The sequence below is a fragment of the Onychostoma macrolepis genome, chromosome 23, assembly GCF_012432095.1.
Source record: "Onychostoma macrolepis isolate SWU-2019 chromosome 23, ASM1243209v1, whole genome shotgun sequence".
Lineage (NCBI taxonomy): Eukaryota > Metazoa > Chordata > Actinopteri > Cypriniformes > Cyprinidae > Onychostoma > Onychostoma macrolepis.
Window position 1 is genome coordinate 26,642,217 of NC_081177.1, and position 25,435 is coordinate 26,667,651.

The window sequence follows — 25,435 nt, forward strand, 5'->3', positions numbered from 1 at the left end:
TACGAAATGTGCGACTGCAAATCACGTCACATATTCCATTGCACGAGTTATGCATGTGTAAGTAGACAAATGTTTTTGTATTATTTAATCTTTCTTAAACTATGGGGGTGCTTTGGTCTTTTTAGGGGTGCTGGAGCACCTGCTAGCCCCTCCCTAGTGCCGCCAATTACAATCATTTGTAGCGTAACATCAGTTCCAACAGTCAGTTTCTCATTTTGAACGCGGCTGCCGCAACATCAGACTATAAACTTTTATCCCAATACTTTCATTATTATTTAATGTTTGCAACACAGAAATGTAGCCTACTGTGTAGACTGTTTGTAGCTGTTTCAAACATAAAGTTTATGATGAGCGCTGCTCTCTCTGGATCAGCAGCTGCACGAAAACAGGTTTAAATATTCCGATTGTGATTTTAATTGTTTTATAGACATGGTCTCATCGACATAGCAATAAGATTGAGTGTGTTTGAATCGAGATCGCGATCTTTTAATGAGTAATCCATATGGGCCTGTAGCCTATTTATCTTTGTATGTCATAATTTGTACCAGACCTCAAAAGTTACCCGGGCCCAGGCCCGGGCAGCCCCCCCGCTTCCGCGATCCATGCCTGGAAGGGCCGAGTTTGCCCACCCCTGATCTAGAGTATTCATACTGGTTGTTTATTCGTGACCAGTGTGAGCAGCTCAGATGCTGATTTCTCATCAAAGATGGATCATGCACAAGGGATCGTTCTCAAATGTTAACACTCTGTTGCACTGTTTCTCTCTTTTAGACCCATACAGGAGAGAAGGAGAAGATCTGTCCGTACTGCGGCCAGAAGTTTGCCAGTAACGGCACACTGAGAGTGCACATCCGCAGCCACACTGGTCAGTACCTCCTCATCCAAACATACACTGTTTGCTCAACTTTCATCTTTTAATCTGAGCTTGTCTAACTTCAGAGGTTGGCTAAAACTCAGGGAACTAAACAATGCTTTAGATGCTTATTTCCATGGCATGACAACAGACGGTGAGTTCAAGGGAAAAAAAAAAAAAATGCATTTGGAAAATATATAGTATGCCACCCACAACAGTAGATGCATTGCATTTGGCATGTTTCTCTGTCTCTGTCTTTCTGTTTTTGAACATCTCAGCGTGGACATGGTGACAGAGAGCATGTTCATTAAAGAGCCTTTATAGTGGAGAGCTCAACATTCCAGTGTGCTGCCATAACAACAGACTACCACACACACACACTCACACACTCACACACACACACTCGCGCATGTATAAGGACTTGTTTTCTAACCCCTACCCCACACATCCATACACACAGTTCAACAAGGCCAACACATGCCCAGTGGAGTAAAAACACTGTATGTGTGTGCTGGAATGCAGTAGACATGGTGAGAGTGAGTGATGCGCCTGAAAGAAAGAAACACTCTTTGTAGGCATCCAGCATTGTGACCCCTGACCTCTGCTGCCTGTAAATCTGACTGCCCGTTCTTTTAACTGCACTAGTATTATTTCCTCTTCTTTTTTTAAAGAGACACATGCTGAAAAACATCAGTGTTGTTAAGTATCTTTGTCTACCTGGTCTTGATAAGACAATCTTAGTTTCTATGTCACTGGCAGCTTCTTCGTGATTATATCCTGGTCATTCAATATTTTCCCAGCACATCAGTAATTAGCAATGTGCGTCAAAACCAGAACTTCAGTTTGGTAAGCAGAGGTGGACTGTAATGAGTTATACATTCACTTGAGTATTGTATTTAAGTACACATTTTGAGTATTTTTACTTTACTTGAGTATTATTTTTTTCTAGAAACTTATGACTTTAATTTCACTACATTTGAAGACAAATATTGTACTTTTCACTCCACTACATTTCTATCAAGGTCCTCGAAGTAGAAAGTCGTTAATATGTAGCAGCTTTGAAAGAAAGTGGGTGATTTTAGTTTTTTTCTAAAAACTGAAAAAGTTTTTTCAGACTATTTAGCAGTAATCAATCTTCTAGGGTTACGTGAAATAATTTCCAAGCATTTATTGAACACTGAGCAGTTGCAAATGTGATATGCATTTACAACAATTCAATAATACGAAGATTAATATTGTGGTATATTAGACACAATATTGTATTGATTTTGAAAAATTGTGTAAATGAAATTATTACCTATAAAGCCACGGATGAACTGTTGTGTGTCTCCTAACAAAACACAGTAGGTGTTTGACAAGAACTGCACAGACCGTTCTGTGTATGATATCAAAGTGCCACAAGAGCGATTAGACAGCATTTTTGAATGTTTGTTTTGATGTCGAATAAATTTAGTTTTTCGGCTTTTTTGTTAAAGCAGTGTTGCTGTTGTAAAGTTATACATATACAGTTCTGTTGCTGGGTTTTAAGGAAGGTTTTTTTTTTTTCTCTTCTTTTCAGTCTGTATTTACAGCAATTTTCACTGTCCACTTGGATCAAATGTGGATGAATTCTATATGTTTTTGTTTTTTTTACACTACAAGCTAGTCAGTGTATTCAGTAGGCATAATGTATTGTAAGTTGCTTCAGAGGCATAAGGTAATGCAAGTATTACATACAACAATAAAACAGTGCGTTGACATAAAAAGGGAAATTTACATTTGGTACTTAAGTAAAAGCACAGTAGTACTTGCTTTTAAAAGTACTTGAGTAAAAACCTGTCTTTACAACTTTCACTTGCAATGGAGTAATATTTGACCAGCAGTACAACGGAGTTGTGTACTTCATCCGTAAATTTTTGTGTAGTTTAAGACGTGTGTTGAAAAACCAAAACCACTGAAGAAATCAGCTATAGACTTGCAGCAAAACAGATTTCTGTTGCAGTTGTGTCTCCCTCTGTCCTTCCCCCAGCTCACCTCTGCTCTACGGGGTTAAAACCCTTTGCTGACAGCCTCTCCGCTGGTTCAAAGGGTTAATCTCAAGATTGTTTGTTTGGTTTACCTGCTTGATTAGAAGCTAGATTCAGAGTCTTCTGCCAAAGTTAAACTCAACCCAGTACTTCCTATAAATGAAATCATACCTAATTAAAACATCTAAACCTAATCATAAACCCAACCATCTGTTTCTCAGATCCGCACTTAAGCTCAACTAAACACAAAACGTTCATTCCACCCGCACATTAACATCCAAAAAGCCGTTTTTAACTCTTTTTAGTTTCTGTGGTGACAGAGCGGCCTTTTCAGGCACCGCTGAATGTGCTGTACGTGTGATCAAGGCTGTTTATTTGGTAATGCCGGGTTTGGACGTGACAGGGCACAGAACAGCTCACGCCACGTCTGGCTGCTGGAGAATTATGCAAATCCACCTTTACTGAACTCAGCGTGTTAATGATGTCATCCTCAGGTGCCACATGGGATTCTGGTTGTTAGCCAGTGCGGTATACAAAAACTACCTTTAAAAACATATAGCCTCACCTCATTTCCATTTTATAATGCCACAAGTGTACCTCTTAACAGCTCAATGAATGATTGTATTCTTTTCAGCTATAAGTACAATAAAAGACATCCATGTGACTCATAACCTATATTCAAAGTCTTCTGAATACTTTTCTGAAAGACTGGTAACCTGCAATTGTTATAATGTGCATTTAACCTGTCAAACACTTCCCCCCAGACATGAAAATCTACTTAAATACTTGTAATTTTATGAACACTTTGGAATACAGACCTAAGATCATTAGAAGACAATCAGCAGATCATTGCTGAAGTGAAAGCTTTTCAAAGAAAATAAGTGTACAAGAGTTATAAGAGTTCAAGTTTACTGTAAAAAAAAAAAAAAAAGTACTGTAATAAAAATATATAAAATAAATATTTTATTAAATATTTTGGAATCTAGAATTGCTAAAAATGTTTGAATCAATATGTCTAACTAAATTATGTTTCAAATTTGAAGTTGAGGTTCATGTGAGATTTGTTTTAGGCGCTATACCAAAAATAGCCACTGGTTGACACCCATACTCCAATTAATTTTTGCGTATTTATATATTGCTATTACAGTATTACTTTTATCACAAAATAGTCACCAAATATGGATGCTTGAGAACAAACGATATGCGTTTTAACGAAAGCTAAGTGTGGTGTTCGCTTGCGTCACTTGCATCAGGGTAAGAATTTTTTGCTTGAAAACACTTGCAAAGACAAAATAACTCTCCATACCAGCAGATGGCAGTTGTCTGTTTTCATCATTGAAAAATAGAAACCAGAACTAGGACTGTCGATATGAAAAATCAGAAGATCCTTGATGTGTGCCATCTTGACTCGACTAGTTGATTTTGTGCTTCCATTTTTTTCTTGTATATTGGTTTGGCAAGCTGAACAGCCAATCAGAGCGATCTGTCTCAAAAAGCCGCCGACAGGGTCTGACTTGTGCCATTGGTGCAAAACACACGCCAAAAACTAGGCTGACGGATGCTCAACGCCGACCCAACATTAGGCGACCTCAGCTTGATGTGTCATGGCCTTAAGATTGCCAAATACAGTACAGGACACCAAAGCGCATGGAGACTGGGCTGTTTTAAGACGGAATGGGTGTTTCTCTTTAAAGGTTGAACTAAAAACACTGTCCAAACAGATCCAAGGACTCCGACGTGAATGGATGTTCTGTTTGCATGTATGCATTAGTCTTGGTTTGCACGCTCTGCTGGGTTAGTGTGGTGCCATTGGCAGGAGGAATGCAGGAGGACCTAAAGGAAACACTTATGGAATGTGAAGGGCTGAATGACATCATGTGAGGTGTCAAGGCCTGGAAGAAGCTAAAGTTGCCCTGGTTTTACATCTCATTTACGCAAAACTGAAAAGAGCCATTGTACGGCCACGGTGTGTATGTGTAAGGTGTGTGTGTGTGTGTGTGTGTGGAAAAGCCTATGCATTTGCCCTCAGGACAGATCAAGCCGCATTAGTCTAGTGCCCTCATCAGTGAAAGTAGTTCAGCCGTGAGGTCAGTGCACATGCTATTGATGGTTGTAGGTGAAAGTGACACAAAACATTAGCCATGATCTGAACACCCTCTCTAACATTAACTAGAAACGTTTTCACAAAACTACATCCTGTCTGGTTTTGTTTCCACCTAATTTCTGGCTACCTCTGTTGCTTATGTTGTTGTACTGAATGTAGCATGCCATTTAGGGATGGGTTTGGATGTAGACTTTCTAAAACTGTCTTTGGAAAGAATAATTTAATTCAGATTCACTGTTGAAATAATATTCAAATTAATAGATATAAAATTGTTGTTAAACCGATTTAAAGCTGCAGTAGAGAAGGTGTAATACAGAATAGTGTTATTTTATTAGTATTATATACTATTATAATTTTTTATAATATTTTGAATTACTATTTAGATTTATTTTTTATTCCATTTCCAATTTTAATTTTCAGTAATTTTAGTGCTTAAACATTTTTTTTTTTTTTGTGCTAAAGGAACGTTTTTCATCTAATATTTATATTTTATTTCAGTTTTATTTCAATTAACAAAACATGTTTGTTTTAATTTTAGAGAAGAATCAATTATTGAGTGTACTTAAATAATCAGTGTAAACCAGTAAGCAACATTACTGACACAATAGATCATTCAAAAAGGTAACCATCTGAGGTATCATTGTAAACAAAGTATCAACATAGGACTGGATGTTAAGAGAAACTCAGAGCCTTATATTTAAACCAGCCCAGAGATGGCCTTTTTCTTCCTCGAATGTTATGTCGTATGTCAGCGATTTGTTATATTATTTATTTTAGAACAACAGTGGAAGTTAGCGGACCAAATTACATTATTAACAGATATCTATTTCTCTATATCTCTATCTGTCTCTTTTACGTTACTTACAGATGTATAGGAAGGAACTAGTTTTGATGTCATTATTGACATTCGCTCTAATAAAATGATCATGTGTAACCATGGGTGCACCAGTATGCCTCAGACTTTCATATTCTTCCTCACTGAGATGAAGCCCAACTCAAGTAATTACAAGAACAAGAACATTGTAACTTGCAGTTTTACACCTCAACCATTAGAGGGCCAAATGACAGTAATTCAGCTTTAAATTGTAAAGTTTATACTGTACATTATCTTTGACAGTCCTAAACAAGCAATCCTGTTATTTTTTCTTAGCACCCTCAGACACCAGTTTGAAAACCTCTTAGACCCTAGGTCAGGGCTGTCCAATCCTGCTCCTGCACTGTAAAAAGTGATAACTTGACTTAACTTAAAAAAATTGAGGAAACCCGTTGCCTTAAAATTATTAAGTAAATAATAATAATAAAAAATAAAAAAAACACTTAAGTGAACTTGACAATTCACTTAACTTATTTTTTTTAAATGATTATTTACATAATAATTTTAAGGCAACGGGTTTCCTTGGGGCCAGCCTCCAACCCCAATTAAACTCACCTGATCAAATTAATCAATGTCTTCAGGAATACTAGAATCTTCTAGGTAGGTATGTTGGGTCAAGTTGGAGCTAAACTCTGCAGGATGTTGGCCCTTCAGGGTCAGGATTGGACACCCCTGCTCTAGGTCTTCAGTGCAGTTCATGGGGATCCGTTGTCCTGCAGATTTATTTCCAACCGGCTTCAGCACACCTGCACTGTGATTTTTCAAGTGATCCTGAAGACGTTGACTACGTTTACATGGACATCAATATTCCGATTTTAATATGATTAAGACAATACTCTCATTAAGAGTCTACCTTGTAAACAGAGATTTTTGATGACCTTAATCCGGCTAAAGTCATAATCGAAGTAAACACAAATCGAATTAAGACATGTGGAGTATTCCTATTTTAGTCGCATTATTGAAGTGCAGTACAGACATGTAAACACTTTAATCAAACTATTACCATCATGTACGACTTTTCGCAGCATTTTGCGACAAGATACACACGGCAACGATCAACCGTTTAACGGTGAATAAAAGAGCTTCAACACTGCTGTCATCTGTATACACGTACAAATAATTAACTGCACTTGAAGCGTTCATAAAATTAAAAATGAAACACTCAAAACTGTATATGGCATCATCACGAAGATGAACTATATGTTTATAGTGAAATTCTGGAGGAGACGTCGGATGGCGTCGCGTGGTGATGTAATGATGCATGCCATTAATCGATCTATGTACTATAACATGTAAAATGGGAACATGAAAGGATTATTCTAAAAGCAACTCATGTAAACACCTTCATCATAATATTGTCTTATTCAGAATAAGGTAAATAATTAGATTACTGATGTCCATGTAAACGTAGTCATTGATTAGCTTGTTCAGGTGTGTTTGATTAGTGTTGTAGCTAAACTCTGCAGGACAGCGGCCCTCCAGGAGCATGATTGAAGACCTATGTCTTAGATTTAAAAATAATAATAATAATTTGACAGATATATCACTGTGGTCTCTGCTTGTGTAGTCTCTAAATAATAATCTGATGAAAGCCTTGCCAGATGCAAGGCATCATGTTTTCCTTATCCACATTTCTTTTCTACCAGAACTTTGTATCATGCACTTCTCTATTAGAGAACAGGGTCAGGGAGGTACTACACCAATATAGTTGGATTGCATTCCATTTAAAATAGCAGGATTGTGGGTTTCCACACTCCACCCATGGGCCGCTCACTGACCACTTGATGGATGCCGCACACAATAATCACAATAGCTTTATTAAAATCCAGTCGGATTCCAGTCTAATGGACTGGCTTTACATAATTTCCGCTGGTCAGGATGCACCGTGCACAGGTTGTAATCAGTCCACTAGAAAACAAAGTCGTGTTTACAGGATACTGGTCTTAAAATAAGCGTTTCTCAGGAAAAAATTATCCCAGGATTTGTCACAGATTGCGAGGTTCATAGCGTGAAATCTCCGAAAGGTATTTCTTAGTTTAGTCATACAGCATATTCCACATTGTCAGACAAATGTCCATAAAGTAGTCAGAGCTTACTACTTCTAGACAGATGGAACTTCTGACCACAAAGTTTAAACACAATTTCCGATCATTTATGCAATGTTGTGTGGAAAGCCATATGCAGAGATTGCTATAAATGACTGATTTATAAATAAACTAAGCCCTAAATAACACTTAAAAACAAAACATTGTGATGTGTTTCCTGTACAACAACTTGCTGCTTAACTACCATAGCATCCATTATTGAAATCTGGCTAGTCACGACTGTGCTCATTCAGTGTTTTAAAACTCAAGAGACACAAGTGTAACGTTACTGCCAATGAATTGATTGAATTTTTAGCATTAAATGGTTTAATTGCCGTAGTCGTGCAGCTTTAAAGTGATTAATATAGTGATGCAACTTCTTTGAAATGGTTTCAAAATGCTAACAGGTGCAAAAATTCCCTGCAATAAATTTTTCCCATTTGAATTGTTGGTGCTATGGTTTTGGGAAATACAGGATATCATTTAGCTATGTTGCTGACAACAGAATTGGCAACCATTGTTGAATAACGATAGTTATGGAAACTGCACCCTTGGTCAGTCAGACGATCTCTTCCTCTCAAAACGGCCCGTTCTTGGCTAGAACAAGCTCCAAAGTGAACCAGACATTGACAATGAAATGCTAAAAGTTTTTCACTTGATTTAGGACAGGGTTTCACTTGATTTCCATCCGATAAATGGTTTCACGCAACAATTATATCTTGAGGAGACAAAGTGGTACTATCTCAGGGCTGGAGTGACATGTTTATGGTGCTCAGATGGGGAAGGATAGCAGTATGAAATGTTACAGCACAGCTGTAGGAAGTTCTGCACATGTATCTTGTAATGATAAAGGAAGCCGAGGCACGCGCGTATGTGTGTGTAGTGATGGGTAATTCTTTGGGATGTTCTCGCTGCAGGAGCCTGTGTCCTCACAGTAGTCTAACAGCGCGCACTTAGACAGTCATACACACACACACACACACACTGTTCGTCCACATCTGGAAAGTGAAACCTATCCAGTCCAGTTAGACTATGTATGTGTGTGATATAAACATCTCTACTGAACTGCCTACCACTGGATCCAAACAACAGAAGAAGAGCAGCTTTTTCCACTTGAATGAATTCAAATTCAAGATGTGTTTGGGAAATATTTTTCCTCAGTTACTGTATCTGCCATTGTTGATTGATTTGACGACAGCGCTGGGAGTAGGACTATAAAAAACTATGCTTTTTCAACACTGATTATTTGGAGAGTTGTTTGAATTAGAGGCTTCCAGAGTTTTTCATGCTAGTAAAAATAATGGTCAATCTCAACCCACCAAAAATGTAAAGTGAATTATAAGAAAGAGAACACACACACACACACACACACACACACACACACTCACGTTCTTTCAAATTTTTAATTTTTCTTTAATTTAATAATATTTATAATTTCCTTTATTTATTTAAAAAGGTAGGGTCGGCCTACTTTTCAATTTCATTGCATTGCTATAAGACTTATTGTGAGCTCTATATATATATATATATATATATATTATTAGTAAAATCTCATGAATAATTGTAACCACAGTTAATTCATTATAACACTTATCAATTACATAGCTACACTATGCATTTTAAATTTGGTTATAATTATTTACGACAAGATATAATGTATTACAATGCACATTATAAAATAATATAATAATGCATTATACCCTTTAATAACCCTTTATAATGTGTTATACATAAAGGCTTTAATTAAAGTATTACCATTTTTTTTTGCCTTGTTAGTGGCACAGCAAGTATAAGCAGCCTAATGACTTTATTGATGTACTGTAATGATGCATGTAGAAATTGCAGTTCAGTACATGAATCATATGTTGAATCAGTAGAAGTAGGTCAGGATTCGTCAAACTGTTTAACATATAATTAAGCTGGTTGAGGATAATGTCCAAAATAGACACATCAGAAGTGTTTTGGGAGCCGTTCACACAGCTGGACGTAACAGAATGGAACGAGATTCCTGTAAAAACTAATGAGACGCTGAGAAGTGGCGAAATTCAATGCTACGACCAATGAATTAATATAATTTTTAATATTAAATGGTTTAATTGCCGTAATAATGGAGCTTTAAAGTGATTAATTTAGCAATGCAAAGAGTTTCAAGATGTGCATGTAACAATTGCAATTGTACCTATTGAGGCTTGCTCACAAAATAAATGTTTCGGTGCAATAAACCAAACATTTGGTGTAATAAAAATTTTCATTTGAATGAACAGCTGTTAAAGCATCTATTCAGACAGGCATAAACATTTGATTGCTGCCAGTGTGGACAGATTATTATTATTATTTTTTATTTATTTTAACAGAGAGGTTTTTGCCCTGCAAAAAAAGCTGGCCAACTAATAAGATTCACACTTTTAGTCACATGATCAGAGCCACTGCTGTGGCAACTTGGTGACACACAAATATTTCCAGACTATTTTGCAGTGACAGTGAATGGCAACGGAAGAATCCAGAACCTGCTCTGTTGTCACTGTACTTAGTGTTTCTTGGTGTTGTTTGATATACATCATAGCTTATTTTTCAATAAGCGCCACCTACTTTCAGAGAGTGAATTTGAATTTGAATTTAGCCTGTCTGCTGTTTTTTTTTTTTTTTTTAAATAGCATGGGAAACCGAATACTTTCGTTAAACGAACCGCCTTCAGACTGTTATCGTGCAAAAACCTTAGCCAATAAAGCAAAACACTTAATTCATATAATTTAAATCACCTTCAGCCAAAAATAATCGACCATCCTGACACATTTCAGTGTGTGTTTGACTGCATGCGTGAACATGTACTGAACACAGCGCATACATGGTAATGTTTAAGCCTGTGTGGCAGCCACAGCATTAGTTGTGGACGTCTGTCAGTAATCACCAGGTCAAGTGTGAAGTTATTGGGTGTGTCTGTGACTGATCAAAGTCAATCACTTATCGGTCAAAACCGATCAATATTGTATTACCGCTCCGTTCCAGTCTGCTGGTCCATACCCGGCGGCGTTCAGGCCTACATTTCCAGTCCGTGTGTGTATGAATGTGTTAACCTGCTTTGAATGTTGGAATGAGAAAGAGGAAGCCAGGATGGAGTGTGTGATGGACAGGCCTAATGTCTTTCATACTGAAGGCCCTGAGCTACAAAGATCTCCTCGTAACACCAGCACAATGCTCGGCATGTGACAGGGACAACCATCTGTTCACCAGACACACACACACACACACACACTCACTCTCACACGAGGGGGGTGCCAAACGGATCGATTAGCAGACGGGGGTGTCTGGGGCCACAGGGGACCGCCAGGGATCTGGAGAGAGAGCAGAGACACTCGGGTCACACAAAGACGGTGTCGCATTACAGCACATGCTAAATCAGTTAGCGGCTTTTCCGCACATGCACACACACCAGGAACTCGGATAGTGATCCTTTCGATAAATCAAAATAGCAAGTAGATTTTCACAGTTTTGGAAGAAGATGCATCAACTCACCGCCACAGCCCTAAAGTATTTTAAGGTATTTTTTAGCATGATATTATATGGATGCTTACCAGCCCATGTCAAAAGAGACCACCCTGATGTATATTGTGATATTATGTTCTCTACATATGGCTCAGGTGCTGCTTGTGCTCTTTTTTTTTTTTTTCGGGATAAGAACAGTACAAAAAGCATTATACCATCCCCCAAAAGACATGAAAATTATGCATTGTACATAAAGAGTATAGCATATGCTAATTTGCATCACAGGCCCCTAGTAAGGCCCCTAGGGAAAAAGAAAACACCAACCCTTTTTTACTTTCCATTTTTTCATTTTTAAATTAAATATGTATATACAGTATAATATACATTTATATTTATTAAATACATTGGTACTAAGTTGGTTATCAACCAACATTAGATTTTTAGAATTTTATATCTGCCATTTATCTCTCTTCATCTAAAAAATGAAAGGGCTTAACAGATTATCATTACTGGCTAGAATTTTAATATCAGTGCAGCACTTAATTAAATTCAATCAAATAACAATTCTCCCCAGTAAAATAGATAAATGCCGTAATTTATCTAAAATACATTTAAGTATACTTTAAATCCGTTAACATATTTACTGACGTGTCACATAAGATTTACTGATATAAATTTACAATTAAATTTTATTTGGAGTATTTCTATATTGCACAATGCACATTTCTTAATATTAAGCATAAAATGTGTTTTAATGTCACTATTGATGAGGATTGTATGACCTCTGTATAATATCAATCTTTAAATGCAAGATATTTAAAGTGTACCTGAAGTATACTTGCAAGAGTTCCACTTTAGCGCAATCAAATGTACTTCAGCATATCTTTACTCGGACTTCAGCACTACTTCTGCACAATTAAAGTTGAATTGTTGTTTTGTTAGTGTTGTGTTTTAAATTTGATAGTCTTGTTGTATCTATCTTATTCCTGTGTGTTTTTTTTTTTTAAATTCTGTTCTGTACAGCACTCTGGTCAACCTTCGTTGTTTTTAAATGTGCTTTACAAATAAATATTGTATTGTATTGTATTGTAAAGTGCATTAAGCACAAAATTAGTTGTTCCAATTTAATTGTTACCAGTTAAGTATACTAAAAGTACAATTTCAGGGAATTTTTATTAAGCACATAATAAAGATGTATTTGTAGTATAATTGGCACAAAATAAATGTATTTCAAATACATTTTAGTATTTTGTTTCTCACTAGGGACAACTCATTCACATTCACACAATACATTTTTGCATTCGAAAACAACTATAGAGCAAATTGAACAGAATGAAGGCTCTTTAAAAACTCAACTGCAAGAACCGTGTGCTGTATGAACACCCCTGCACACTATTTAGTGGAGCTAGATGCTGCTCTCACATCACAGCTGAACCCAGCGCTCAGTGTAGACCAACATCCTGAGGGAAGAGGTCGCCATATATCGGAGACTCCTATTATGAGACAATATTGCATCAGACCGTGGAAGAGGAGGCAGAACTTCAGCCAGGAACGGTCCTCCTCAATACCATCTGCTCGTGAGAGCACAGGCTCTTTTTGTCCTGAGCTAATCCCTGTTTTACAGACCTGACAGATGCTCAAATCCCTCCACCCAGGGTCCAGACTCAACACTATCTCGCTGGATCCCTCTTCTAATGTCTTCTACAGAGACTAAGACGAGCTCTAACCCAATACCCTACTTGTTACATAAATGACGGATCTCCTCCTGATGCACCCGAGAACATCTGTGAAGTATATTGACTTGTTTGTCAACACGCTGACCTGTAAACCGACACCGACGTCCTTCATGAAAGTTTCAAATGGGCATCAAGCCATGCAACACACATCAACTTGACTGCAACGGACGCAGTGGTGATAAATAGCTTTACAGGGTGAGGACGTTTCCTGATGGCAGAAATACACACCCAAATACAGACCAAAACCAAAGGAGAAAACCAATTGATCTTGAGAGACAGATGGGGATGTGATACGTGGTTTTGAGATGCAGCTGTGAAGACCAGTTTCAAAATTTGTCCTAAAACCATTTATAGAGATGCAATGGAGGATGTGGAAGGCACCATTTTTTCCATTACGAAGAGCTTGGTGGACTACATGGGTTTTGCACTGTGCATTGCATCCAGATTTTGGAAGTACGAGGGAAGCTTGTCACCATCAAATCAGCACCACAATGGCTCATTTGAAACGTCTCGGCAGACTCCTTTGGAGAGCGCTCTCATGTTTAATGAACATCTTACATGTGCATTCCCCCTGAAGCTGAGCTAATTAACCTTATTATTCAAAGGGCAGCAAAAAGTTTTCCTCACCAATCTCTTCGTTTATCTAATTAATCTACGTACGACTTTTTGAATCCAACAGTTATTCCCTCAAGAGATTGCATTAACAAGAAAGCGAATTAGAAACTGGATTGTTGCACAATCAGGACACACACAGGAACACAGCAATTGGCATCTCTCTGAAGACAGTGTCTTATTAAGTTATGTTTTGCCATTTCACGTTTCTCTATGGGGCTGCCCCAATTGCCAGACGCATTACTTATTCCGAAGGGAGCCATTCTCCATCCAGAAAACCCTCATTTCATTAGCCCAGAAAGGCCCATAATGAGAATAGAGCTTTGTTTCACGTGCCTGGGTTTCTCTCTGCTTCCTGCTGGTGACGGCTGGATCTCACGGTTCTGTGAGCCTGATATTTTACGTCTTTTCCGAAACTCTCTAAATATTTCCTATACGACATGCCAGAGCAACAGAAGCTGTGCCAGTGAGTTGACTTTTATCTCTCGCTGTTCCAGTTATACGGAGCTCTGTTTTTTTTATGCGGGAAATTATTTTGCTGACATCATGCAGAACTTGATTTGTACACTGCATAGTCTTGATTTTAGAATTAAACCAGTCAGACTGCAATTCATAATATATAATGCACAGTGCACTTATTCTCTGCTTGGTTGAAAGGGGCACTATAGGGGACATATAGTAAAGTATCTGTAAAACCTGTATGATCACACAGATCTATATATAGTTACATATATTATATACAGCTATTCGCATGCATACAGTATACTAATGTAAAGCGATAGATCCTATATGACAAATATTTTGTAACTTTATTACTGTATACTGTTCTTTGAATAGTGTATTCTGTTAATATGGGCACTAAAATTAATAAAGCGTCATTTACATGTGCTGCAGTCACCCATGTGAAACAGGCCATAATCTATGGAGAGATGTCCCATTTTCATTTATTGCAAATTCAACAAGATTATTTAAAGTATGACACTGTCTGATCACACTTTATATTGTAGAGTCCGTGTTTTAATTACACTCAAGAAATGACACAAAATCTGTGAATCTTTTGCATGTACTGTATTGATTATGCAGAAAAAATAAATAAAATAAAAAATAAAATAAGAGATCAATGTAATTCTGTGGAATGGCTTCAAATGTGCTAAACTATGCAGAGAGTACAACAATGTTGTAAAGACTAAAGACAATATACAGCTACATTCTCTGCTGAAACCTGTCAATAATGTTATTATCTTGACATATTGCTAGGTGTTTGCAGTTCATGGTAATATTAAGAAATTTGGATGATTCTTGAGCAAGGCACCGAACCCCTAATTGCTCCCCGGGCGCTGGAGCAATAGCTGCCCACTGCTCCGGGTGTGTGTTCACTGTGTGTGTGTGTGTGCATTTGTTCACTGCTCACTGCTGTGTGTGTGCACTTGGATGGGTTAAATGCAGAGCACCATTTCGAGTATGGGTCACCATACTTGACAATACATCATGACTTAACTTAACTTATAATATGGACTTTTTTTTGTTTACATTTATTTTTGATGCTAAACAGTTTTGATATCGCTATAGTGATATCCAATGTGCATTTTATATCCTGAAGAAAAAAATATTTGAGGACCATTGCATTTTTGCATATTTTAGTATTATTTATTTGCTATTATATGGTATTTATTAATATTTTGAATTAGCTTTTATTTAGATATTTTCAGTTTTCATGTTCATTTTATTTTAGATTTGAGAAATGTTGTGTTTTTTTGTTTTGTTTTAATATTTCTATTTAGCTTTTCTTTTTTTTTTTTTTTTTTTTTTTTAGTAATTTTAGTACCAAAATAAGTTAAGTTAGTTGCCATTTAAACATTTTTTAAATATTCTATATATTTCATAGGTTTTAATCAAATATTTCTCTATTTTATTTCAGCTTTTTTTTTTTCAATTTAATGCTTTAATTTATGTTAACTATGACAACACTGACTAGGACATTGCTATTTTGCTAAATTATCGTAATGTATAATATATTGACATTGCAATGCAATTTTCATATTATGTTAATTAGTAGCGTTTTTCCGACGAAACAAAATCAGAAGTGCTGAATTGGGCCTCCAGTGCAGCGGTGTTTGTTACCTCACACTGCTGGATTGTAGTGCTGAAATCATAACTGCTCTGCTATCTGCAGCCAGGATCGGCTTTATCTAAAGCAGACCCATGTGTTTGTCCACTCTCTGATTGACAGCTTGTCACTCCTCCTTTGTGCTGATACTGAGCGCGCTCAGATAGCATCTCTCCCATTCAGCCCAGCGACGCTTTGATCCGCGGAGGGGTGGGGCTTAACCGGCTCCACCCACTGCAGGTCTCTGCGGTTCAAGATGGTGGAGATAGAGACACAAAAACCCTGTGTGTTTGGTTTTACGTTTCTGGAGAGGAAGACTGGCAATCTGAAGACACACGAAGTATTGATTTGGAAATCCTGTTTTATATTTTAGATTCCTTGTGGACACGTTATTCAAGACTTCATGTAGTCAAAGATCAGAAAGCATATATCTAGACCCTCTGTAGGCCAAATCGTAAATATATACATTCATAAAGATTAAAGGCTGCTCTGTTTGCATAAATACATGTCTGAATGAAATATCAATATGCAGCTGTATCCATGTATCCAGTCAAGCTGTACTTGATCTTGGGCTAAAAAAAGGCATTTGTGATCAAAAACGCGAAACAAATTTTTACAAAAGATATCCAGCCTGAAGGTGCAGCGTTTAAACCCTCAAAGTAAGTCATCAAATCTGTCTTATTTTGCTGGTTCTGTGCATGACACAGTTACTTTCTGCATTCAATCCCACAACATATTGGAGTCTTTAACATTATGCAGATTCCTGTGTTCTGTGCCAGGTTCTCCGTTCCAAAGCCGAATTATGCCTGGCATCAAAACATTTTTTATCCAAAGAGGCAGAAGATTCCAGTTTTTCCCAAGCTTTGATTCCAGTGGTGCAGAACCTTAGAAGTGATGATGAAGCCATAATGTGCCTTGATCACCAATTAGAGCATTCATTTTCCAATGAAACCGTCCTGGCACTGCTGCTCAGATGGGGATTAGTGGCGTTCTTTCAAAACCAACTGACTCGAACAATGACGTAACTGACTATGTTACTAAAAAAAAACAGCCAGCAAATAAACATGCCACATCACAGTCTATGTCTACCAGTCTTGCTCCTAGTTTTGAGTATGGAACTGAATAACTGAATTAAGTGCCATCATTGGCTTTGCTGTCATGGTCAGATCTTATGTATGTATGTATATTATGATGGAACAACCATCTCTCTTCATATCAGTGCCACCTCGTTCCTTTTATTGCTGTCAGTGGTGTTTTGTCATCAGCTCCGTGCCAGCACCAAAGGGCTTTAAGAGTCTAATTACCTGAAAGTCATTGTCACTGCTTTTTGGGACAACTGACCTCTGTTTGATGCTCTCTCAGCATATTGCTGTGGTCCAGCAATGTATGTATCATGAGGTAAAAGGTTTCTCTTCTTCTCCGGCCATTGATTATTAAATCTGTAAAGCCTACTGTATCATCTGTTCTACATTTTTAAGGACTTTAAGTTAAAAACATGCTGAAAAACCTGTTGTACACATTCTACTACGTCTTCTGTAGTCTGATTGATAGTTTATACTTTTTATCAAGTGAAAGGCATTTTAGTATAAACAAAATGTAAAAAATAAATAAATAAATAAAAAAAAGGTCAAAATGTCCTCCTTCAGCTTGTGGTTCACGTGTCTTTATGGTGTGATATTTTAATTTTATTTTAATTTTTTTATGAAGTAAATGTAAGAATGGCTTTTTTATATTGTTAGTAATATTTCAAGATTATCACTTACTGGACCAAAGGAATTTTACTTGATTATCCATATTAATATTGTACGTCGATTATCATATTATTATTTATATATTAGATTAGATTTTTTCTAATGTTGAATATCAAATATGATCATCAGGCTTTTAAGGAATGTTTATTTGTTCATCTCTTAATTATCTCTGTATTGCATTGCATTATATGTTTTTCCACCAAACAATACAAACTACAGAGCTTTGATCATATAACTGATCATGCAAATATCATCTTAGTGAGACATATTATTGAGAGATATAGTGACAACTGATATTTATATGCATTTTACTGTTATAAAGAACTCATTGATTTGCATTACATATCAATTTTATCTTCTTTTTTTTTTTTTTTTTCCTCCATATAAATATCAGCTTCTGCACCAACTTGCATGTTTACTTTGGGTCTCTGGATACAATTGAGGTGTTTTTTTTTTTGGTTTTTTTTTTTCCCTCCTTGAGATTGAGCTCCATATTCTCACTGTATCATATTATATAAGCCTGATGTATCAACTATGATACAAAGCATGAAACATTTGCTTTTTTAAAAGCATTTGAGAAAAAAAAAAAAAAATTGTGTGGATGTTTATCAGTGAGTTGTCTGACAGTCTGATGTTTGTGTTTGTCTTCAGGTGAGCGGCCGTATCAGTGTCCATACTGTGACAAGGCCTTCAGCAAGAACGACGGCCTTAAAATGCACATACGCACACACACTCGGGTAAGACTACATACATACATGCACATTAATTTGCAAGGTTCCTTAAAAATAACAGTGTGAATGTGAGAACTGAAGTAGAGTGAATGTTTTTTTTGTTTGTTAAAAAAGCTAAATACTAGGGTCTATATATGCAAGTGAGTTTTCTCTATATCCTATAGTAGCCGTTTCCGCCACTGAATAAAAAATAAAACAAGGTAATTGTGACTTTTTGTACTCGCAATTGTGATTTTATATCTCATAGTTGTTTTCTTGCAATTCTGACTTCTTTTCTCAGATTTGTGAGATATAAACTTAATTGCAAGTCATAAAGTCCAATTCTGAGGGAAAAATACTTTTTTTTTTTTTACAATTGCGAGTTTATATCTGACTGAAAAAAAGTCAGAATTGTGAAATAAAAAGTTATAATTTCCTTGTTTTATTTATTTATTATTTTTCAGTGGCAGAAACAGGATTTAATAATATCCTCGTGTTAAACTTGATTGTAAATAACATCTGTCACCTTCTTCACCCCTGTTGAGTTGTGTAGTTTTTTAGTGTCTACACAGCGGATGTTTTTAACCTCCACAGCAGCGGGGTAATTAGGAAACGTCTCGTCACCACAGAACAAAACACAAGCAATACATTTTCTTCAACATCTGCCTAAAAAGGCTACTGCCTGACACCCTGTTAAGTGTGTGTGCGCGTGTCCAGACGTGTCCGTGTGCGTGACATAAAAGCAGCTACAGAGGCATGATTAGGACCACATTACAGCACTTGTTTAACAGATGTGAGAGTTTAAACATTTAGTTTTACTTTTTACCTCAGGGTCACTGGAGAGGACTGCCCCTGATGTGACTGTAAAGCCAAATATGGATGAGCGGTGATCAGTAGACAATTGTTTCTGAAATTCCTCACCCCTTCACATATTATAACTTGATTTTGAAATAAATATGTAAATGAGCCCAACAGTGATTAGGTGGAAAATCTCTTAGCACTTTTCATCCGCTAAATAGCAAGAAAAATGCACGAAACATGCTTTTGGAAAGCCGTACTCTGATGATGGACGACAGGGCTGTTTGTTGTGACATCATTTCCTGAAATAACTGTATCAGTTCTCCCATCTTTTCCCCAGTCGTTTAGTGTAGCAGTGTCCCTTGTATTTATAACACAGACCGAGTGGCAACATCAGCGCTAATCCAAGAAAACCTAAGAAAGCAGAACAGATGCAGCACATCATTGGAACTCTTTGCCAAATTTGGAGCGTGATCCTGCAATTCTGCAGCATAACATATGAGCTGTGGACTGACACACAACAGAAACTCAGCCATTAAGACATCATGTGAAAACAGAGCATCGGTGATGCAGTAATGAGAACAAGCAGTGACAGAACTGTGCTAATCCTCTTACGTGACGGATATTTCTTTCTGTTTGGGCCTCACTAAACAGTTGCCAAATTTATAACATCCCCCTGCTTATTCAAATACTGCTTGCACTTCAGGTTATTCAGACACTATATGTGACCCTGGACCACAAAACCAGTTTTAAGTCGCTGGAGTATATTTGTAGCAATAGCCAAAAATACATTGTATGGGTCAAAATGATACATTTTTATTTTATGCCAAAAATCATTAGGCTATTAAGTAAAGATCATGTTCCATGAAGATATTTTGTAAATTTCTTACCGTAAATATATCAAAACTTCATTTTTTTTTTTTTGCACTCTCAGATTCCAGATATTCATTTAGTTGTATCTCGGGCCCAATATTGTCTGATCCTAACAAACCATACATCAGTGGAAAGCTAATTTATCCAGCTTTCAGATGATGCATAAATCTCAATTTCAAAAAGTTGACACTTAAGACTGGTTTTGTGGTCCAGGGTCACATATGTGCTGGAACAGTGATGCACCATGTGTACTCAATTGTCGTCACCAGTATTTTTCTGGCCAAACATGCCTTTCTGTGCAGATGAGGTTCATTATACACTCTTAAAAATAAAAGTTTCAAAACAGCGGTTTTCGCAGCAATGTGATTAATAGAACAATTTTTAGTTCCTCTGAGAACCTTTCAGTGAACCTTTTTTTTTTTCATAGTTTGGAGAACATTTTAATAACCTTAAAAAAAGGTATTATAAAAAAATATAAAAAAAAGGTATTATATTTCAAATAAAGACAAAAGAGACACATACGGCACTAGCAACCTTTGCACTTATCTTTGACCAAACGCTATCATAAAAAAAATATGTTTTCAGATGGCTTTTAAACTCGTCGGTATGTCCCTAATGTATAGCAGCAGGCCAAAATTTAGGGGCTGCGACTGCAAAAGCGTGATTCACTCTAGATTTCATCTTAGACCGAAGAACAAGAAAAAGTTTCTTTGATTGAGATCATAAAGATCTCGTTGGCAAAATATGCATAAATATCCAAGTAGTATGAGAACATAGGGAGACTGACTATTATATGGGGGGTGCTAAAGTGTTATTTTTGTGCAGTTTGCTTGTTTCGGTTCTCTGATTGCAGAATCATGGGTATTGTAGCTTTTCACCTAAAACAACTTTAACAATAGCATATATAGCATTAACAACCTCAGAGCTCACAGTAGGTCTGTCTTTAAAGGTTTACAAGTTATTACTAAAAATCAATTCCCATTCAAAACAAATGGGATTTTTACTTCTGGAACTGGCTGTTGCCCTATATTGGCCTGATGCTACCATTTCCTGCACTGCTTTTCAACAGAGCCACATATTAAGTTAGGGGCCAAGCACCTGCGTAGACAGCGCTTGTAATTGACCTGTCGGTAAGCCCCTCCCCTCGAACGCAGACTAGCCAATGGCAGTCGAGTATCAGTTGCACGGGGAGCGGAACTCGGACATCTTTAGGTTTCAGCGCCATAGAGAAACACTGGAAGATCAGAAGCTCGCATCGGTTTTATGGGGTTTATGCTTCAAAAATGGAAAAACGATGTGCCTGGGGTACTTGTAACACTGATTCCAGGTATTCTGAGAGGATGGGCGATATAATTTATTTTATTACATTTCCTGAATCCAAACAAAACAGAGCAAAATGTCCCAAAGTATTCAACCCCAGTACAAATGAAGACAAAAACGTTCATTTTCTGGTTGTCATACACTCATTAAGTTAGTTTTTTTGACCGACCGTAATATGAGACTTCTCCCGCTCGCATTGTGATCTGTAAACCCTCGCTTCGAGTTACCCACCGTATTTATTTTTACAATTTTATAAATCCCTCCATGGAATATTTAATTCCCGTTTGGTGGCCTTCTGTGTCCAAAATTGTGCAAAACATCGTCTGTAGCTGTCATTGAAAGACAGTGAGCAACTCCGTTTGTTTGTCCGAGGGAGCAACAGTAACTAAGGGGGACGGGGCTTGCCGATAGGTCAATTGTTGGTTTTCTTATTATTCTACTTCTTCCTTCATAAAAATCAAACCAGATCATCTTCAGACCATGCTGGCAAGTTATGGAATTCAGATTGATTAGTCAAACCGCTCTCGAATAATGCGTGGATAAATTTGATGAAAAGCACGACAAAGTGGACGCGACACTATATCTCTGCAGTGCTTTAAGGTATTCAAACCAATCTTGGTGTGTGTTATGACAACCATGACCTGAGGCTATCTGCATGGTTTTGGCACAGCGCCACCTAGTGGTCAGGAGGAATGAAAAATTTATATTTTTGGTTATGTTTTCTGAATGGTTTGGCCAAAAAGTCGAACAATACAGAGTTGTCCCATGTCGGCCATTTTTAATTTTGATGTAAAATGCTTTATTTCTGAACATATTGAACAAAACTCGGTATGTGACATCGGCCCGACATGCCCTGAAGGTACTCAAAAACTTTCGGGAAAGTGCCACCTTGTTAAAAAATCATAATACAATTTAAAAAAATGCAAATAGCTATTGAATAGTTTTGCCTATTGTCATGTGGCTGGTCACTGATACCAATTTTGCCATAATCGGCCAAACTTATTGTCCACCATTTTGATTTATGTTGAAAACCTACTTTTTCAAACTCAACAAATTCTGCTCCGATCATCTTCAGACCATGCCAGCAAAAAGTTATGGATTTCATGTCGATAGGCAAAATGTTTACTGCAGAGATGTGTTAATGTGTCCTTATTAAAATAAGTAGTAATATTAAACAAGAATGTGTTTACTACAGGTTTAAGGTTAGGATTTGGTTTTGTGTTAATTACTTGTAAATTTGCCTAATTTATTAATATAGTAAATACATGTAACACATAATAAGGACACATAAAAATAACGTGTTACCAAAAAAAATCGATAGCATTGTCTTATCAGGCTGCATGCAAAAACAGCATTGTGGGATTGTTCAGAGGCAGCGAAGGTACATGCTTTCAAAAAACCGACCGGATGAAGGTTCATTGGTAAACTGACAAAGCTGCGAGCCATTATGGGCCATCCGCTATTGTCCATCTGTGCTAATGTATGTCGTAGAGCGTGACTCTTGACCTTTACATATTTTTGCGGGGGTCGTGTTGCTGACGCTCCCAGCTGACGGTTTTACTGCTGATCTGATTCAGTGATGGAGCCTCACAGCTACACGCTGGATGTATTATGCTCTACAAATGTCAAAACTCTCATCTTACACTAAATCTTTTTGTCTCTCTTTGTCAAACACACGTGTCTACGCTGGCCCAGGCCCATATTGATTACGTCTGTCTCTGACAAACACACACACACTTGATCCGCAGCACCTTGCATATCCTGTGTGGTGTGACCACACCTTGCCCTGCTCCATTTCCCAGGATCCTCTCTTCCTGTGTCCACCCATTCCCATGACAGCTGGGTGTTGGAAGAGTGAGCGGACTATCAATGTATGCATGTTCACCACCCTGCTCAGCAAACACATATTATCTCTAATACACACATCTGCTGGCACACATTTCTTGTGTGTTTTTACTGCGTAAGGATGCATTAAATTAATTGAACATTTATAATGTTACAAAAATCTATTTCTAATACTGTTCTTTTGAACTTTGTTCGTTAAAAACAATAAATTAAATAAAAAAGATATAAAAAATATTAGCAATTGTACAGTATTTTCAGTGAAATAAATCCAGCCATTGGTGAACTTTTTATTTTTTATTTTTTTTTAAGCAACATATAAAAAATGATGACCGGGTTTATATATTATACATTATTTATACCTTTGTGTTTGTATGTGTGTGTGTGTGTGTGTGTGTTATTATGTCCAGGTGTGTTTTATTCAGTAAATATGTTTGTGTTTGTGGTGTGACAGCACTGCTGTGTGTTTTCAGTCTGTTATATAAGTAAATGTATGCGTGTGTCCATGTGAAATGAGTTCCAGGTGTGTAACACATGAAAGGCACTTCATTTGTTTATCCCAGGCCATCTTTGGTGTGTGTGTGTGTAATGGGGATCTCTAGTTTCTGTAAACATACAGATGTATGTTCATGCCTGAGGGATTATTCTGTCTCTCGCTGAATGTATCAGCTCTTCATTAGTCTCTTCAAAAGCTCAATAACTGTATTCAATTCCTCCAGGAGAGCCCACTATTACACACTCATATGCCTTCAGATCATTCATTTTCATAATTTTGAATTTAGATGTAGTTGCACATTAAAGTACTTTTTTTTTTTTTTTCAAAATAAGGGATAAGATGGCTTCTTTAATTTTACATTTTGTACTATAAAAAAACTAAATTAGGAAATGTTTCCATGTATTTTTCTTAATACCACATTGGCTGATGCATAATCATCCAACACATGCTAAACTTATACTGTATCTAAAAATGTTACAATTAAAAGTAAACTGGCATTGCTGATTGCTGTTAAAGGGACAGTTGACCCAAAAATGAAAATGCTGTCATTTACCCACCCTCAAGTTGTTGCAAACCTGTATGAGATTGTTTTTCATATAAGTTCAGAACAACTTGACGGTAAATAAATGATGACAGAATTTAAATTTTTGCAGTGCACTATGCCTTTACGGTGGGCATCTTCCCCAAATCTTCCCCTATTTTTGTGTCAAGTCAAGTTTGTTTATTTTTATTGTGCTTTATGCAATACATATTGTGTCAAAGCAGCTTTACAGTGTCAAACAGGAAAATAGTTTGTGAATAATGCCAGAGACCAATAACAGTCTTTTTTTTTTTTTTCTTTTTTTTTAAAGTCAAAGTCATTTCAAGGTTATTACATGCAGAGTATTTTGGTCCAGTAATTAAAACCTCTGTTTTTTTTCCAGAATTTAGCAGTAGAGAATTACTCAACCGGATCTCATGGCATAAACGTACCTGGGTGCACTTTTTAGCGAGACGTTTTGCCGCAGTTTCAAAGAGAAATGTCCACTGAGTGGCGCTAAAACACGGGTTCAATACGTAAACCCTGGCACATTTTTATTACATTGATATAGGTTCTTATTGCTGTGTTTTTATTATGTTGCTTCAGGTACACATTGCGGCAGTTCAGAGTTCAAATATCCAGGGACTGTCCGTAAAAAATAATGCTCTATCGTGTTGGAAATATGCCCTACATCAAACCCAACCCTAAACCTACCTGATAGTGTTGAAAAATTCAAAACTGATATAAAAACGCATTTGTTGATGCAACCATGCTATTTAAACTTCCTTATATGCAGATTTGAACTGTTTTGTCGAACCATAGTTACACGGGATTCGAACTGGAGCTCCTCAACTCTCAAGTACGTCTCCGTACTCCGTGAGCTACCGAACAAACCTATCGTCTATGAAAACCCATAGATATGAAGCTGGATATGTGTGATGCTAACTTTCAAAAGCATCAGTTTTCAAATCTCCCAGCATATTAATATTGTTTTGAAGTCATAACATGATATTCTTCAAGTAATTGTGTGAAAATTACGCTTTATTAATCGAAACTGTAAATTTGTGTGAAAAGGAATAAAAGGCATAAAGAGTTTTACTGCCTCTAGTGTTCATTTATTTTGGAAACTGCTGTGGTATGTACTTATTTGTCTCACTAAAAAGTGCACCCAGGTACATTTATGCCATGAGACCAGGTAGGAATTATTTGTCGTCCAGTTTTTTTATATCAACTATGCATTCCATTAGTTTTGCGAATTGGCATGTT

General features: G+C 36.9%; 1 protein-coding gene across 1 annotated transcript in view; it reads left to right on the forward strand.

Annotated features, from left to right (window-relative positions):
• The window catches only part of prdm5 (PR domain containing 5), a 73,198-nt gene that overhangs the window by 40,904 nt on the left and 6,859 nt on the right, over positions 1–25,435 (forward strand). Inside the window, exons 13-14 of the mRNA XM_058764107.1 lie at positions 772–865; positions 18,262–18,347. Of these exons, the coding sequence (XP_058620090.1) occupies positions 772–865; positions 18,262–18,347 (180 nt within the window). The remainder of the gene's footprint in view (positions 1–771; positions 866–18,261; positions 18,348–25,435) is intronic.